Raw genomic sequence first — 14,309 nt, forward strand, 5'->3', positions numbered from 1 at the left:
CCTTGCTCCGTGGGTTACGGATCCGGTGTTGCCAGTAGCTGTGGTGTAGGTCGCAGACACGGCTTGGATCCAGCGTTGCCGTGAGCTGTGGTGTAGGCCGGTGGCTGTAGCTCCGATTCGACCCCGAGCCTGGGAACCTCCATATGTTGTGGGAGCGGCCCAAGAAATAGCAAAAATACAAAAAAGAAAAAGAAAGAAAATACCTAGGAATAAATTTAGCCAAAGAGGTGAAAGACCTGTGCACTGAAATCTAGAAGACAGGGATGAGAGCAATTGAAGACATAAATAAATGCTCTCTACGCCGTGCCGTGGGAGAAGAGTAATGAAAGGCTGATGCTCTCCAGAGCTGTATCTGCAGAGTCAATGAAGTTTCTATCAAAGATCCCACGGCTTTTTTTCACAAAAATACTGAAAACTTGTACGGCACCTCGAAGAAGCCCAAATAGCCAAAGAGATCTTAAGAAAGCCGGAGGCATCACACTTCCTGGTTTCAAACGGTATTACAAAGCGACACCAATCAAAACAGTATGTGTGAGCATAAAACGGACACAGCGACCAACGGACCAGAACAGAGAGCTCGGAAATGAGCTCCCACCATTAACGCGGCCATACACATGGTCAGTCAACTTACGAGAAGGAGCCAAGGCTATACACGGGAGAAGGACAGTCTCTTCAATAACTGGGGGGGCGTCCTGTCATGGCTCAGCGGTTAACAAATCCGACTAGGAACCATGAGGTTGTGGGTTCGACCCCCGGCCTCGCTCGGTGGGTTAAGGATCTGGCGTTGCCGTGAGCTGTGGTGGAGGTCGCAGGCGCGGCTCAGATCTTGCTATGCTGTGGCTGCGGTGCAGGCTGAGAGTGGTAGCTCCCGTTGGACCCCTAGCCTGGGAACCTGCATGTGCTGCAGTGAGGCCCTCAAAAGCAAAAAAAAAAAAAAAAAAAAATAACCAAATACAACATGAAAATAAAAATGATTTACTTCAAAAAAAAAAAAAGGCAACCTATGGTAGAAACCAGTTGCAAATCATGCAATAATGGATCACGACCCAAAACACATCACAGCACAACAGCAAAAAAACAAACACTTCCACTAAAAAGTGAGCAAAGCCTCTAAGGACACATTTTCCCAGAAAAGACTTGTAGATGGTCCAGAGACACACAGAGAGAGAGATACACAGGGAAACGCAAATCACATCCACCAGGAAATGTCACGCGCGCCCGTCGGAATGGCTTCCACCCAAGAGATAGGAAATAAGTTTGGGCAAAGACGTGGCAGAGGGACCCTGGCACATTTTGGTGGGAATGTAAACGGGCGCGGCCGCTGTGGAGAACAGAATGGAGGATCCTCAAAAAATTAAAAAGAGGAGCTCCCGCGTGGCTCGGCGGTAAACAACCCGACTGGGATCCATGAGGTTGCGGGTTTGATCCCTGGCCCCGCTCCGTGGGTGAAGGATCCAGCGTTGCCGTGAGCTGTGGGGTAGGTCACAGATGTGGCTCGGATCCCATGTGGCCGTGGCTGTCGTGCAAAGCAGCAGCTGGAGCTCTGATTCGACCCCTAGCCTGGAAACTTCCACATACCGCGGGTGCAGGCCTAAAAAAAATAAAAAAATAAAAAATAGAACTTGCATGATTTTACTTCTGGATATTTATCTGAAAGAAGTGAAAACAAATTCAGGAGCTCCCATTGTGATGCAGCGGAAACGAATCCGACTAGGAACCATGAGGTTGTGGGTTTCATCCCTGGCCCTGCTCAGTGGGTTAAGGATCCAGCGTTGCCGTGAGCTGTGGTGTAGGTTGCAGACGCAGCTCAGATCTGGCATTGCTGTGGCTGTGGTGTAAGCCGGCAGCTATAGCTCCGATTCGACCCCTAGCCTGGGAACCCCCATATGCCACGAGTGCGGCCCTAAAAAGCAAAAACAAAACAAAACGAATTCCAAAGGCAGCTGTACCCCTGTGTTCATTACAGCATTACTTACCATAGTCAAGATACAGAAATAACCTGCATGTCCACCAACAGATGACCGGATAGAGACGACGTGATGCATATGAATATTTTCCCACCGTTAAACGGAAGGAAATCCTGCCACTTGTGACAACACAGGGAGCATTATGCTACGTGAAATAAAGCAGGCAGAGAAAACACTGTATATGCACTTTAAGATAAATAAAACCACAAAGCCCCCCCCCCAAACCCTGAACTCACAGAACTGACTGGGGTTTGCCAGAGGTGGGTGAAATGGGTGAAGGGGGTCAGACTTCCAGTTACAAAATAAGTCCCGCAGACGGGACAGGACGACAGCATGGTGGCCTCCTTGTGTCGTACAGTTGAGAATTACTAAGAGAGCACATCTTGACGTTCTCAGGACAGGAAAGGCATTTTGTAACCAAGTGGGACGAAGGATGCTTACTCCCCCCCACATGCATAAGCTCCCAGGACAGGGGCTGAATCCGAGCCGCAGCTGCGGCATCGCTGGATCCTCAACCCGCTATGCCACACCGGGAACTCCTTAACCACCCTTGTAGTGGTGCTCGTTTCTCAGTTTAAGCAAGTGTGGAGTCACTATGTGGTACACCTGAAACTAACACGAGTCAATTACACCTCAATTCTTTGAAAGGAAGGAAGGAAACTCCGACACCTGCTATGGCGTGGATGAGCCCCGAGGACGTTCCGTGGGGCTCAGTAGCATAAGCCAGACACAGAAGGACAGACACTGTAAGACCCCACTTCTGTGAGGTCCCTGGAGGCGTCAGGTTCACAGGGACAGAAAGAAGGAGGGTGGGCGCCAGGACTGGGTGGGGAGGGGAGGCAGCGTTTAATGGGGACAGAGTCTCCGTTTTGCAAGATGGAAAGAGCTATGAAGATGGATGGTGGACTTCCCGTCGTGGCCCAGCAGTTAACGAATCTGACTAGTAGCCACGAGGATGCAGGTTCGACCCCTGGCCTCACTCCGTGGGTTAAGGATCCAGCGTTGCCGTGAGCTGTGGTGTAGGTTGCGGATGGAGCTCGGATCTGGTGTTGCTGTGGTTGTGGTGTAGACCAGCAGCTGCAGCTCTGATTAGACCCCCAGCCTGGGAACCTCCACATGCCTCAGGTGCGGCCCTGGAAAAGCAAAAAAAAAAAGACGATGGCCACAGGCCATCATGGGTGAGGATACCTAAAACCCACTGAGCCGTGTGCTTAAAATGGTTAAAACGCCAAGTTTTTGTATATACTTCACCACAATGAGAAAACCATTTTAGCCCCAAACCAAGTGGGCTGCTGCCCCACTCCTCGGCAGCCCCTGCCAGCCACCCTCTCAGGGAACCCTGTCCCAAACCAAGGCAAACCCCTGAAACCTCTCCTGCTCAAGCCCCCCGCCCTGCTCACAGCGGGTCTGAAAGGCCCTGACGCCTTCGGGGCTGATGGGGGCCTCCTGCCCTCAGCTCACCCACCGCTCGGTCTCGCAGGCACACGCCCGTCCCGGTGCCAGGACAGGCTCCAGGGCCACGCACACTCACCGTCCGGTCCCAGAGCAGCAGGGCCTCCACTGCCATTGCAAACCACCCAAATCGCCAGCACGCTCGCCTTATCAGGACCAGCCGCGCAGACCCGGGGCCCACGGGCGCTCAGGAGTGGGTTCACCTGGCAGGCTAGGGCCAGGTGACAGGCATCGACACACCACGAAAGCATCACCCACAGCCCGGCCCAGAGCCACGTCCTTCCCGGGCACCAGGCCTGACGCTCGAGGGAGTCAGATGTCCCCACTAGGCAGGTGACTCGGAGGAACTGAGAGGTTTCCCCCTCCTCTCCGCCCCCCCATGACAGAGACCCCCCCCTCCACAAGCCTGCAATGAGGAAAGCCTCTCTGGGAGCCTCTTAGGTGTGTCCACAGCGGGTGCCCCCTTGGGTGGACAATGGCTGCACACCCCCAGACTGCCTCCCTCCGCAGCCCAGGTCCGCCCACATGTACCCCAAAGCCCACAGCTGGTGGTTAGGGGGCCCGAGATCACCCCGGGTCCTGCAGCTGAGGCCGGAGGGACCCCTCACCCTCGAGTGTCCCTCTCCTGGGGGCTGCAGTCAAGAAGAGCAGCCACGCGCCAGTCTGTGTGACGGTACTCCGTACCCCCTCCAGCCACAGCAGGGACAGGAGGCCCCTCAGCACCCCACGGGGGCAAAGTACGTGCACAGGTCAGCAGGACTCCAGCCAGCAAGCCGACACCATGGGCGGGCATCAGATGGGGGTCTCGGGGGCCAGGGTAGCCGAAGGGCTGGTCTGCCTTTGAGGTACCACGTCCCCGAAGACACTGCAAGTTCTCCAGGTCTCAGTTTCCCTAGCTGTAAAATGGGCGTATCGTTACTCCTCAAGCTGCCGGACAGATGAAGCCAGACGCTGATGTCAGGGCCCAAGGCGGAGGAGCACAGATGTGGTCCAAGGCAGGGGGCCGACCCTCAGAGCCCCTGTGCCTGGGCCGAGGCGGTGGGTGGCCACAGCAGCTGCAGGGTGTGCCTCGCCAGGGAAGCCCCCCTCCCTCCTGCCCCCCAGGGAGGCTCTGGGTCCAACGAAGCCCTTTCTGGGCAGAGTGGCCAGGAAGGAGAGGGACAGGGCCAGCCCCCCCCACAGTCCCCAGGCCAAGCCTGAGATCAGAACAAGCAGACGGCCTCTCTCATGGGACCTCTCCCTGCCGTGGCCTGTTTTCCAGAGCAAGTCCGGGTCACAGAGGTCCGGGAGACAGGGGCAGGGGCAGCTGGCAGGAGCTGGCACAGAGACGGTGGTGACCTGGCCCCGCGGCACAGCAGAGGTGGGCCCTGGGAGGCCTGCCTGCCTCCAAAAGAGCCTGTCACCGCCTCCGCTCTGGGGCACTCATCCCAGCTACATACTGCTGCCCAGCAGAGACCCCCCCCCGGGGGGGGGCGGCCCCGTGGGTGGGCAGCAGAGGAGAGCCGGGAAGTGGGTTCTAGGCTGAGGGCGTCCAGAGACTGCATCTCAAACCAGAGTCTCCGGACAAACGGGAAGACTTTGTTTCCTCTCTGGGGGCGTCGGCCCCTCCCTAGTGGTTAGGCTGCTTGTTCGGAGGGGCTCCAGCTGGGAGCCCCCAGTGTGTCCCCGCAGGGCGTGGGGGACACCCTCCCTGCGCAGGACTTGAGCAGGTGCGCCGCTAAGCCCCACCCCCGCCGCAGCGAGGCCCACCGGGCTGCCAGCTCCGAAACAGGGTCGTGCGGGCTTGAGAGCAAAGCCCTGTCCTCTCCCGCCAACCCCAGCACACGCGGCCGCAGGAAAGCAGGGAAGCACCCTGGGTTCCGGCGCCTTGGAAATCACCCCAGAACAGGCACCACCCAGGAGCAAAGTCTGGGAGGATGGGATGCAGGCGGCCCAGCGCCTGTTCCAGCCGCACCTGCCTCCCGGCCCCACCTGAACTGGCCGCCTGCCCCGGAGCAGCGAGGCCGGGTGGGGGGAAGGGACGCCCTTGCCCACCGGCTCCACGTGGAGGGGGCAGGTGCTTCCTCCCCCTGCGCGGGGCGCCGTGCAAAAGGGTGGCTCCAGGCGGGGGGGGGGGGGGAGCATGACGTCACCCCCAGGTGGTGGGGAGCCGTGTGGACCCCCCACACCCACGCACAGAATCCCGCGGTCCCTTGTCCGTTCTCTGCCTGCAGCCGGTCGCCCGCCACGATTTCCTCTTTCTTTGCGGAGCCCGAGGTTTCGCAAGGCGGCGGCGGTCCGCGGGTGACAGCGAGACACGCAGCCGGGGGGAGGGGAGGCGGCGACACAGCTGCAGGCCGGGGGCGGCGGGCAGGCGGTGTCCGGGCCCCCGCAGGTGCCCTCTGGCCCGCGCCCCACCCCAGAGAGGACCGGGCTGCGCGCGGCCCGCGCCCCCCAGCCACGCAGGCGCCGCGGCAGCCCTCCCCGGCCCCGGGGCTGGCATCCACCCGGGCCCTCACCCACGCGGGCCGGCCGCTACCCCGCCCGCACCCACCCGGGCCCACAGCGACCCTGGGCGCACCTACCCGGGGCGCCGCAGTCGGCGCAGTGCGCGTTCCCCGGCCGCTGCAGCAGCTCCAGCACGGCCCTCCGCCGCTCCTTGGCCATGGCCGCGATGCCGCCCGCCCGCCCGTCCGTCCGCGATGCCGGGGCCGGGAGCGTCCGCCCCGCCGCGCTAGGGCCCCGCGCAGGCCGCCCGCCGCCGCCGCCGCCCCTGCGCCATCCTGGGCAGCTCAGCTCGCGCGCCGGTTCCGCATTCCTGCCGTCCGGCCCGGCTCCACCGCCGTCGCTCTCGTCGCCGCCGCGGCAGCCGAGCGTGTGCCGGCGCGGGGCCCGGGGCGCACGGCGCGCTCTGGCCGGCGCGGCCCGCGGGCGGCCCCCAGCGGCGCGGGCGGGCGGGCGACCTCCTCCCGCGCCGGCCCCAGCCCCAGCCCCAGCCCCGGCCGGCGCGCCCGGGACCTCGCCTGGGGAGGTCTGCCCGCCGCCCACCTTGGCCCAGCGCAGCGGCCCACCTGCCCTGGCGCGACGCCACCAGCCACACACAGTGCTGGGGGCTTGAGGGAACCAAATAACCACAGGCCTGGGTGGGACCCTCCTCGGTCCTTTGGGCCCGAACAGCGCCCACATACCTGCTGTGCACCCAAGGGGCAGCGCCAGGCCCAGTGGGCTCGCGGGGAGCGCTGGTTGTAGGTAGGGATGCAGGCCCAGCGCCCCGGCGGGGGCTCACGCCTCGCTGCCCTGGGAGGGAAGCCCCAGTGCGGTGGGTGCTCCGGCCAAAGAGGGCCCCCTCCCTCTGTCCAGCACCGCCAGGACAAGGCGTGGGCCTCGGTGCTCTGGATCAAGCCGTCCTCGGTCAGGAGGCCTGGACCCCCAAGGGGCGGAAGCTGGAGGTGCTGTGCCCAGTGCCTTGCAAACTCTTTCCATTCTCTTCTCAAATCATGAATGCGACCGTATTGTTACAAAACTGACACAGGCGGAAACATTACAGCCCCTTGACACCCCTGCCCCAGGCAACTGGTAGCCTCCTTCCAGAAGGGTCCTCGGCCTGTCAGACTTGGGCGGGTGGGTCCCTATTCCTTCTGATCTGCCTCCAGGGTTCTCAGTTGGTCTGTGCATTTACGCTTAATAAGCCTTACATACTTTTCAAGTCCATACGTGTGGATCTACTGTTCTTTCTCAAAGGCTGCTTTCTAGGAGTTCCCGTCGTGGCTCGGTGGTTAACGAATCTGACTAGGAACCATGAGGTTGCGGGGTCGATCCCTGGCCTCGCTCAGTGGGTTGAGGATCCGGCGTTGCCATGAGCTGTGGTGTAGGTCGCAGATGTGGCTGTGGTGTAGGCCAGTGGCTACAGCTCCAATTAGATTCCTAACCTGGGAACCTCTATATGCCACGGGTTCGGCCCTAAAAAGATTTAAAAAAAAAAAAAAAAAAAAAAGGCTGCTTTCTACTCAAAGTTGCACAGTCACTGGGTCACCCAGTCTCTGGCTGAGGGGTGGGCACTGGGGGTGATCTCAGGCTTGGGGGCGGGACAAGGGGAGGGGCGTTTGAACGGGTGACCCACCCTGCCCACTGGCCCCTCTGTGGAGGCTGTGTGGGCGCTGGCCCCTTCCAGAGCCAGGTGGGCCTCTGAGGCAGGATGTGGGAGCCATTTAGGGTGCGTTTTTCAGTCCTGTGGCTTCTCCCTCACCAGATGGAGTCTCTGGGGAGAGTCAGCGGACTCCCTCCCTGGGTCCCGGTGCCAGGGTCGGCATCCACCCCTCAGCAGGCTCACCATCAGCTCAGCAGCCCCCCTGCTGACTGGCCTCTGCGCACCCGGCATTCTGTCTGGCCCCTCACATGTGTGGTCCTGCTTAATCCCCATTTGAGAGACGGGGAAGCTGAGGCACGGAGCAGTTCAAGTGCACCCATGGCCACACATGGCTTCCAGTGGAAGGACCAGGACAGCAAAGAGATGCCCCCCAGCAGGGCAGGGTTGCTGAGGGCCACAGAGAGGCAGGGAGGCCACAGAGGGGCCTGGGGTAAGGGCCGGCGTGGGGCAGGCAGCCTCGCCCCGTTCCCTCGTGGCTTGTTTGCCTTCTCTGTCCTCCATCCAGCTGAGGGGGTGACGACGCTGTCCAGGGAGGCAGGAGGGAGTGAGGGTTCCAGAAGCTGTAACAGGCCAGGGAGCCGACTTTTCCTTCTTAGGGCCGCACCTGCGGCATATGGAGGTTCCCACACCAGGGGTCGAATGAGAGCTGCAGCTGCCGGCCTACACCACAGCCACAGCCACGCCACGCCGGATCCGAGCCGCGTCTGGGACCTACACCACAGCCACAGCCACAGCCACGCCGGATCCGAGCCGCGTCTGGGACCTACACCACAGCCACAGCCACAGCCACGCCGGATCCGAGCCGCGTCTGGGACCTACACCACAGCCACAGCCACAGCCACGCCGGATCCGAGCCGCGTCTGGGACCTACACCACAGCCACAGCCACAGCCACGCCGGATCCGAGCCGCGTCTGGGATCTACACCACAGCTCACAGCAACACCAGATCCTTAACCCACTGAGTGGGGCCAGGGATGGAGCCCACACCTGCACGGATACTCGTCAGATTTGTTTCCACTGAGCCGCGACGGGAACTCCGGAAACGGGCTCTTGCGAGAGAAGGGCAGGACCAAGATCTGCAGCAAACCCCCCACCCCGGGCTCCCAGGGTGGCATCATGCCAGCCTGGGGGTCCCAGCTGGGCCCCATGGGCCATGGCCAGGCCTGGGGTTGGGGCACAGGATTCACAAAATTCAGAAGGTGACCCAGAGCCCAGGGTGGGCCAGACCTAAACAGGGCCGGCCCAGGATCCCTGGGGCTGGTGAGGGGTCTGCACAGGTGGCCCACCTGCCAGTAAACCCAGCCCTCTGCCCTCCCATCCCCTGGCCAGCTGTCTGCAAGAGAGACCCCCGATCCCAATCACTCAGCATCCCCCCAGTTGGGGCGTCCACACGTAGCAGGTCCACGGACAACTGAGCCTGCAGCTGCAAGACAAGACCCCTGCCCTAGCCTCCAGGGCAGCACTCGGGGTAGGCTCTGCCCAGGAAGGAACAAGATGGACAGGGGCCTCCAAAGGTCAGGCCCAGGCCCAGGTCCCCAAAGGGGATGGGACCTGCCCTCAGCCTGACACTCAGCCTCTCTGGACAGAGCGGCCACTTTCCAAGGCCTGTCGACAGGGACCCTGCCAGGCACCCATCCCTGCTGACACACAGCTCACCGCCACCTCCTCCTTGATGCCCTCCCAGATTGCTCAGATGCCAGGATGTTGCCCAAGGAAACCTAAGCCCCCAGATGACAAGGCCCAGGGTGCTGCATGGCCCAACACCCCCGTGAAAAGACAAAAGGCAACTGCCTCTCCGCATGTTCCCTTCTGTTTACCGACGAGGCGACATTCTACCAGGAAACTAAGACACGGAATCAGCCCCACCAGGAGACTTTCTTGTCCCTCTGTGCCCTCCGTGCGCAAGAGCAGCTTGTGGCGTGAGAGTGGCAGTCCTGGCTGGCTCTCTGGCAGGGCATGAGATGGCCAGGGAGGGCCTGAAACGCAGGCCTTGTCATCTGAGTCCCTCAATATGAAGAAGGCCCGGGCTTCCCGGGGGGCCCAGGACACAGGCACTACAGCCCAGGTGACAGGTGGAGGTGAAGGGGGGCTGGGGGCAGCAGGAGGAGAGCTTGCCCTGGGGGAGGGGAACCACGCCAGGAGGTTGCTGGCTCACAGTAGCGATCGATGCGGCCGGAGTCCCAAGCCTCACCCCTGCGAGTGTGGCCTTCCCAGACTCTGCACACAAGCAGGTAAGACCAGAGCGCCCGAGGCCGCGCTGGTGTCCTCATAAAAGGGAGAGGTGGACACAGCGAGAGGGCATGTGATGAAGCGGGTGGAGACAGGGCGAGACGTCCACAAGCCGAGGAACCCCAAGGGCCCCCATGCGAGGGGAGAGGCCTGGAAGCTGCTCCCTCAGGACCTCCGGGAGAGCCGGGCCGGGCTGACCTTGGACGTGTGGCTTCAGTCCACGGGCTCTGCGGCGCTGGGTTCGGTCTGATGTGCTCTTGGCCGCTTTCGCACGGCCGAGCCAGGAGACCCAGAGCACTGGCGGCAGGGTACCCGGCCTCCTCAGGCATCGTCGGCTTCTGTCCGCCGCTTGCCCGAGCCTGGGACACGGGGACCCAGGGGGCTGGGGCCTCGGCCGCCCCCACAGAGCCGCGAGGGAAGGGATTCAGCTGTCTGGATCAATCTAGGGCTGAAACAATGGCACAGGGGCGGGGGGGGGGGGCGTCCAGCGGCCTCGGAGACCCCACGCCCAGTCTATGATCTTCCCCTGATGCCAAAGGAAACCCAAGAGGTGCCTCCTCACGACCCCAGGCCCCCTCACATGACCCTGGCTCACAGCCCCTCCGTCCAGGACCCCCGACCCCTGGGGTGGCACCTGCCACGGCATCTCCAGGACTCACTCCTTCCCCCCTCTCGAGGCCGACCAGGGACCGGGGCTGAGGGAGAAGCCGTCCCTGCCACCGTCCCTACTGAACTGTTCCAGAGACACTCACTGAGCACCTACTGTGTGCACACCCTGGCTGGGGGGGGGGGCGGCCTGGGAGGAGGGAAAGCACAAGGGGCAGTCACCTGCTCTAGACGGCGGGGAGTTGGGGGGGGGGGCAGCCCTGCGCTCAGACCAGAGCGGGGCTGGGCTGGTCGAGGAAGGCATGACCACCCATGGCACAGGGTCCCGGGCTGTGGGGAGGAGCTGGAGGTCGGAGACCGGGGTCCTGGCCTGACCCTGGGGGTCTGGGCCCTGAGGTGAGGGGGCTGGGGAGTGAGGAGAGTGACCACTGTGTCACTGGGGGGGGGGTCGAGGGAGACACCTGTGCTTGTCTGGGTGTGGGGAACACACTCGGGGGACAGGAACCCCCTGGGACTCAGGCTCATAGCCCGAGGGAAGCGTGCAAGATCCAAGGAGAGGCCCCCTGAGGGCTGGAGACAGAGTCCAGGGCAGGCGGACTGCCTGAGCGGGGGCTGGGGCCCAGCTGGGCACAGGCACCCACAGCCTGGGCAGAGGAGGGTGGTGCAGGAGGCAGAGAAGGTCCTGAAGGGGAGGGGAGGGGAGGGGAGGGGAGGGGGAGGCGGAGGCCGCAGGGCGGATGGGGGTGCTGGCAGGCAGAGGACCCATGCTGAGAGTAGGAAGCAGAGCCTGGGTGGGGCCCGGCGATGACCCTGTCCGCAGCGGTCACGAGAGCCCCCGCCCCCGGCAGCCGTCTCAGTTTCTGAGGCGAGTCTGCAGAGCAGGTGGGTGGGCGCTCCTGAGCCCAGAGATGGCCAGCGTCAAGTCCCTGCCATGCCCAGCCCAGCCCAGCGCGGGCCACAGGCTCGGCTCAGCAAAGGCTCCAGCTCTCCGTGACACTGTGCCAGCTTCCTGGGCAGCTGGGCCCTTCCTTCCACGGCCCTCCCCAGACGGTGTGCCCAGAGCACCTGCTAGATGCAGGGCCCTTAGCAGCTCGGACCCGGCTGACCAGGGAGAGGACGCCACCCCGAGCTGTGTCCAGCACCCCTGCCGGCGCCCACCTGGCCCAAGACCCCTGGGTTTAGGCTGAATGACCCCCAACGCAGCATGGGGGCGGCGTGGGGAGCGCGGACGCTGACTTCCAGCACCAGACCGCACCCTCGAGCCCTCCCCAGACGGGCCGCGGCTCCAGGCCTGAGCGACCACAAGGTTCCGGGGAGGTGTTGGGCAAGACGGGAGTGGAGCAGGAACCAGGGCTGGCGGCCGGCTCCAGCCCGGAACCCTCCGCAGCCACAGCCCTCCGCCCTGCCCTGCCTCCTCCCCGGGCCTGTCCTTGCCAGAGACCCCGAGGGGACCCCGCGGGGCTGCCCAGGAGTGGGGAGCGGGGGATGGGCCAGACCTCCGGGGGCAGCTCTCCACCCGAGCCGGGTGCCAGCCGTGGGCAAGGCCCCCTCAAGACTCAGACCAAGCGAGGCCGAGGGCGCGAAGCACCTCCCAGAAGGGCGGAGACGCGGGAAGGAAGCTGCGGAAACGCACCCGGGGATGCGCCCGGCCCTGAGGACCAGCTTCCTGGTGCGGCGGGGGACAGTTCCCGTTTTGAAGCCCTCACCTCGCCCAGTGCAATTCCTGCGCCCACTGCCCCACCCCCACCGAGACACCCAGAGGAACCCGGGGGAAAGATGGCCTGGGAAGCTCAGAGCTTCGCACCTGCTTAGCAGACACAGACGTGCCATCCGCTCCCCACCGCGAAGCCAGAGGCACCGAGTTCGCAGCCCTAGAGGCAGAGGGGGGCGGCCCTTCATTCTGCCTCGGCAGCCCCCAGAGACAGGGAGACTGAGGCGGGGAGACCTGGGGTCACAGGTCTCCAGGATCAGACCACAGGTCTAAGGACAGAACACGAGGGACCCCCATGCCTCACCCCAGGGAGGTGGCCGAGAAGCTCCGAACCCCCCACAACACAGCAGAGCGCGGTGGGGTGGGCGCTGCGCCCGCGGTGCCTCCAGCGGGCACCTGCGCCCACCCGCGCGGCCGTGAGCGGGGTGTTGGCGCGGGAGCTGGGGGCAGGGGGAGCCGACAGGCCTCAGCGGGGACTCCTGTGCTCTCAAGGCCCCCGATCTGGCTGCCGTGTCAGGACGACCCGGGACTCAGGGACACGCAGCCCCTGTCCTATCTTCAGTTCCTGGAGTGTGGAGGCCCTTGCACGTACACTGCCCCGGGGGACAGCCCTCCCCTAGCTGGCCCTCCTCAGGTGCGAAGGAGCCACGGGCATCCAGCAGAGGCCGCCAGCCACCGCATCCTGCCCCCAAGGCGCCACGCCCCCACCGTCCGTCCACCGCGGAGGGAGAAGGCCAGCGGCTTCCTGCGACGGCTGGGCCCGCCCACCTCCGCCCCCACCCCGGGGCTTCTGCAACTTGGAGACACAGCCAGCACACCCCACGGACCAGCCCTAACCTTCCCACGTGACATCTTCAGGAGGGCCTGTCCCCACGCCGAGATGCCTGCAGGCCTCCCCACCGGGGACCACCTGACCTCCCACCACCACGCGCGAAGTAAGCGTCCACCGCAGGGCCTGGCTCCCGCCGTCCCCTGCTCTGGAGCCCCACCCCAGCCCTGCCGAGGACCGCACGCTGGGGACGCGCCTCAAGGGGGTGGCAATCCCACAGACAACCCACCACGAGCCCCAGGCCCCTGTGGGAGCAGAGCAGCCCGCTCCCGCCTGGTCCAAGCTGTTTCACCATGGCTGCTCTGTTGGTGGCGCTGCCCCGGGCCTGACCCCCGGCCGGGCATGGAGCTTGCCGGCTCCACACCCACCCCCGACCCTGTACCAGGAGGTGGGGGCTCCCCTCTGGCCCAGAGAGTATGTGCGCAGAGCCAATGGAGGGAGCGGTGGGCCAGGCCTGGCTCTGCAGGAGGCCAGCGCAGGCAGTGACCAGGGAGAAGAGCCTGTTCTAGAAGCCAGCCCGCAGGGGTGCAGGTCGGGCCAACCGGAGAGGAGAGGCAGGGCTCGTCTGTGGGACAAGGGGACAAGGGCCTGCTCCCTGGGTGGTTCAGACCAAGGCGGCACAGGGCCAGCAGGGGGGCGCTCTGGTCATTCTCAATGGAGTAAACAGCCAGGTCCAGTGGCCTGTCTCATCGTCTGTGAAAAGGGACGGCCACATGCCACCTGCTCAGGGCACATGGGCCACCCACAGACTGGTCAGGACTGTCCCGGGCACAGTGGGAAATAAACAGGACGCCTGGGGAGTTCCCGTCGTGGCGCAGTGGTTAACGAATCCGACTAGGAACCATGAGGTTGCAGGTCCGATCCCTGGCCTTGCTCAGTGGGTTAGGGATCCGGCGTTGCCCTGAGCTGTGGTGTGGGTCGCGGACGCGGCTCGGATCCCGCATTGCTGTGGCTGTGGTGTAGGCTGGCGGCTGCAGCTCCGATCGGACCCCTAGCCTGGGAACCTCCATATGCCACGGGAGCAGCCCTAGAAAAGGCAAAAAAGACAAAAAACAAAAACAAAACAGGACGCCTGGCTCTGCTCCTCCTGGACGCCAACCCTCCTCCAAGCCAGCCGCGGGATGCTGTCCGGGGGTCCCCACCTCCGCGTCTGAGCGCCAGGCCTCTCCAGATGGGGATCCCTCCCAGTAGCGCCTGCCCTCACTCCACAGCTGCGAGATCGGTCCCGTTCCTCCTGGAGAGACTCGTGACGTGTCGGGACGGAGTCGCCTGCTCCGCAGATTCACAGGACGGTCCTTCATGCCTCTGGGGACCGTGAAACCTCCACCTTCTCCTCCACAAACATCTAACTGCACGAAGAGACCCCAATCTCAGGCACCAGATGCCAGA

The 14,309-nt window shown here is 63.6% G+C and overlaps 1 protein-coding gene across 15 annotated transcripts in view; it reads right to left on the minus strand.

The window, feature by feature from the left end:
• The window catches only part of ADAP1 (ArfGAP with dual PH domains 1), an 81,589-nt gene that overhangs the window by 62,340 nt on the left and 4,940 nt on the right, over positions 1 to 14,309 (minus strand). For 7 of the 15 annotated variants that reach the window (XM_085015879.1, XM_085015876.1, XM_085015878.1 and 4 more), the window contains exon 1: positions 3,499 to 3,685. The exons of 1 other annotated variant lie outside the window; for it this stretch is intronic. In XM_085015879.1, the coding sequence (XP_084872005.1) occupies positions 3,499 to 3,670 (172 nt within the window). In that variant the 5' untranslated portion in view covers positions 3,671 to 3,685. 15 annotated transcript variants of the gene reach the window in all.

Source organism: Sus scrofa, chromosome 3 (assembly GCF_054392235.1).
Source record: "Sus scrofa isolate SSC_HxYL_T2T_F1_AM1 chromosome 3, Sscrofa_HxYL_maternal_Yorkshire_Landrace_v2.0, whole genome shotgun sequence".
Lineage (NCBI taxonomy): Eukaryota > Metazoa > Chordata > Mammalia > Artiodactyla > Suidae > Sus > Sus scrofa.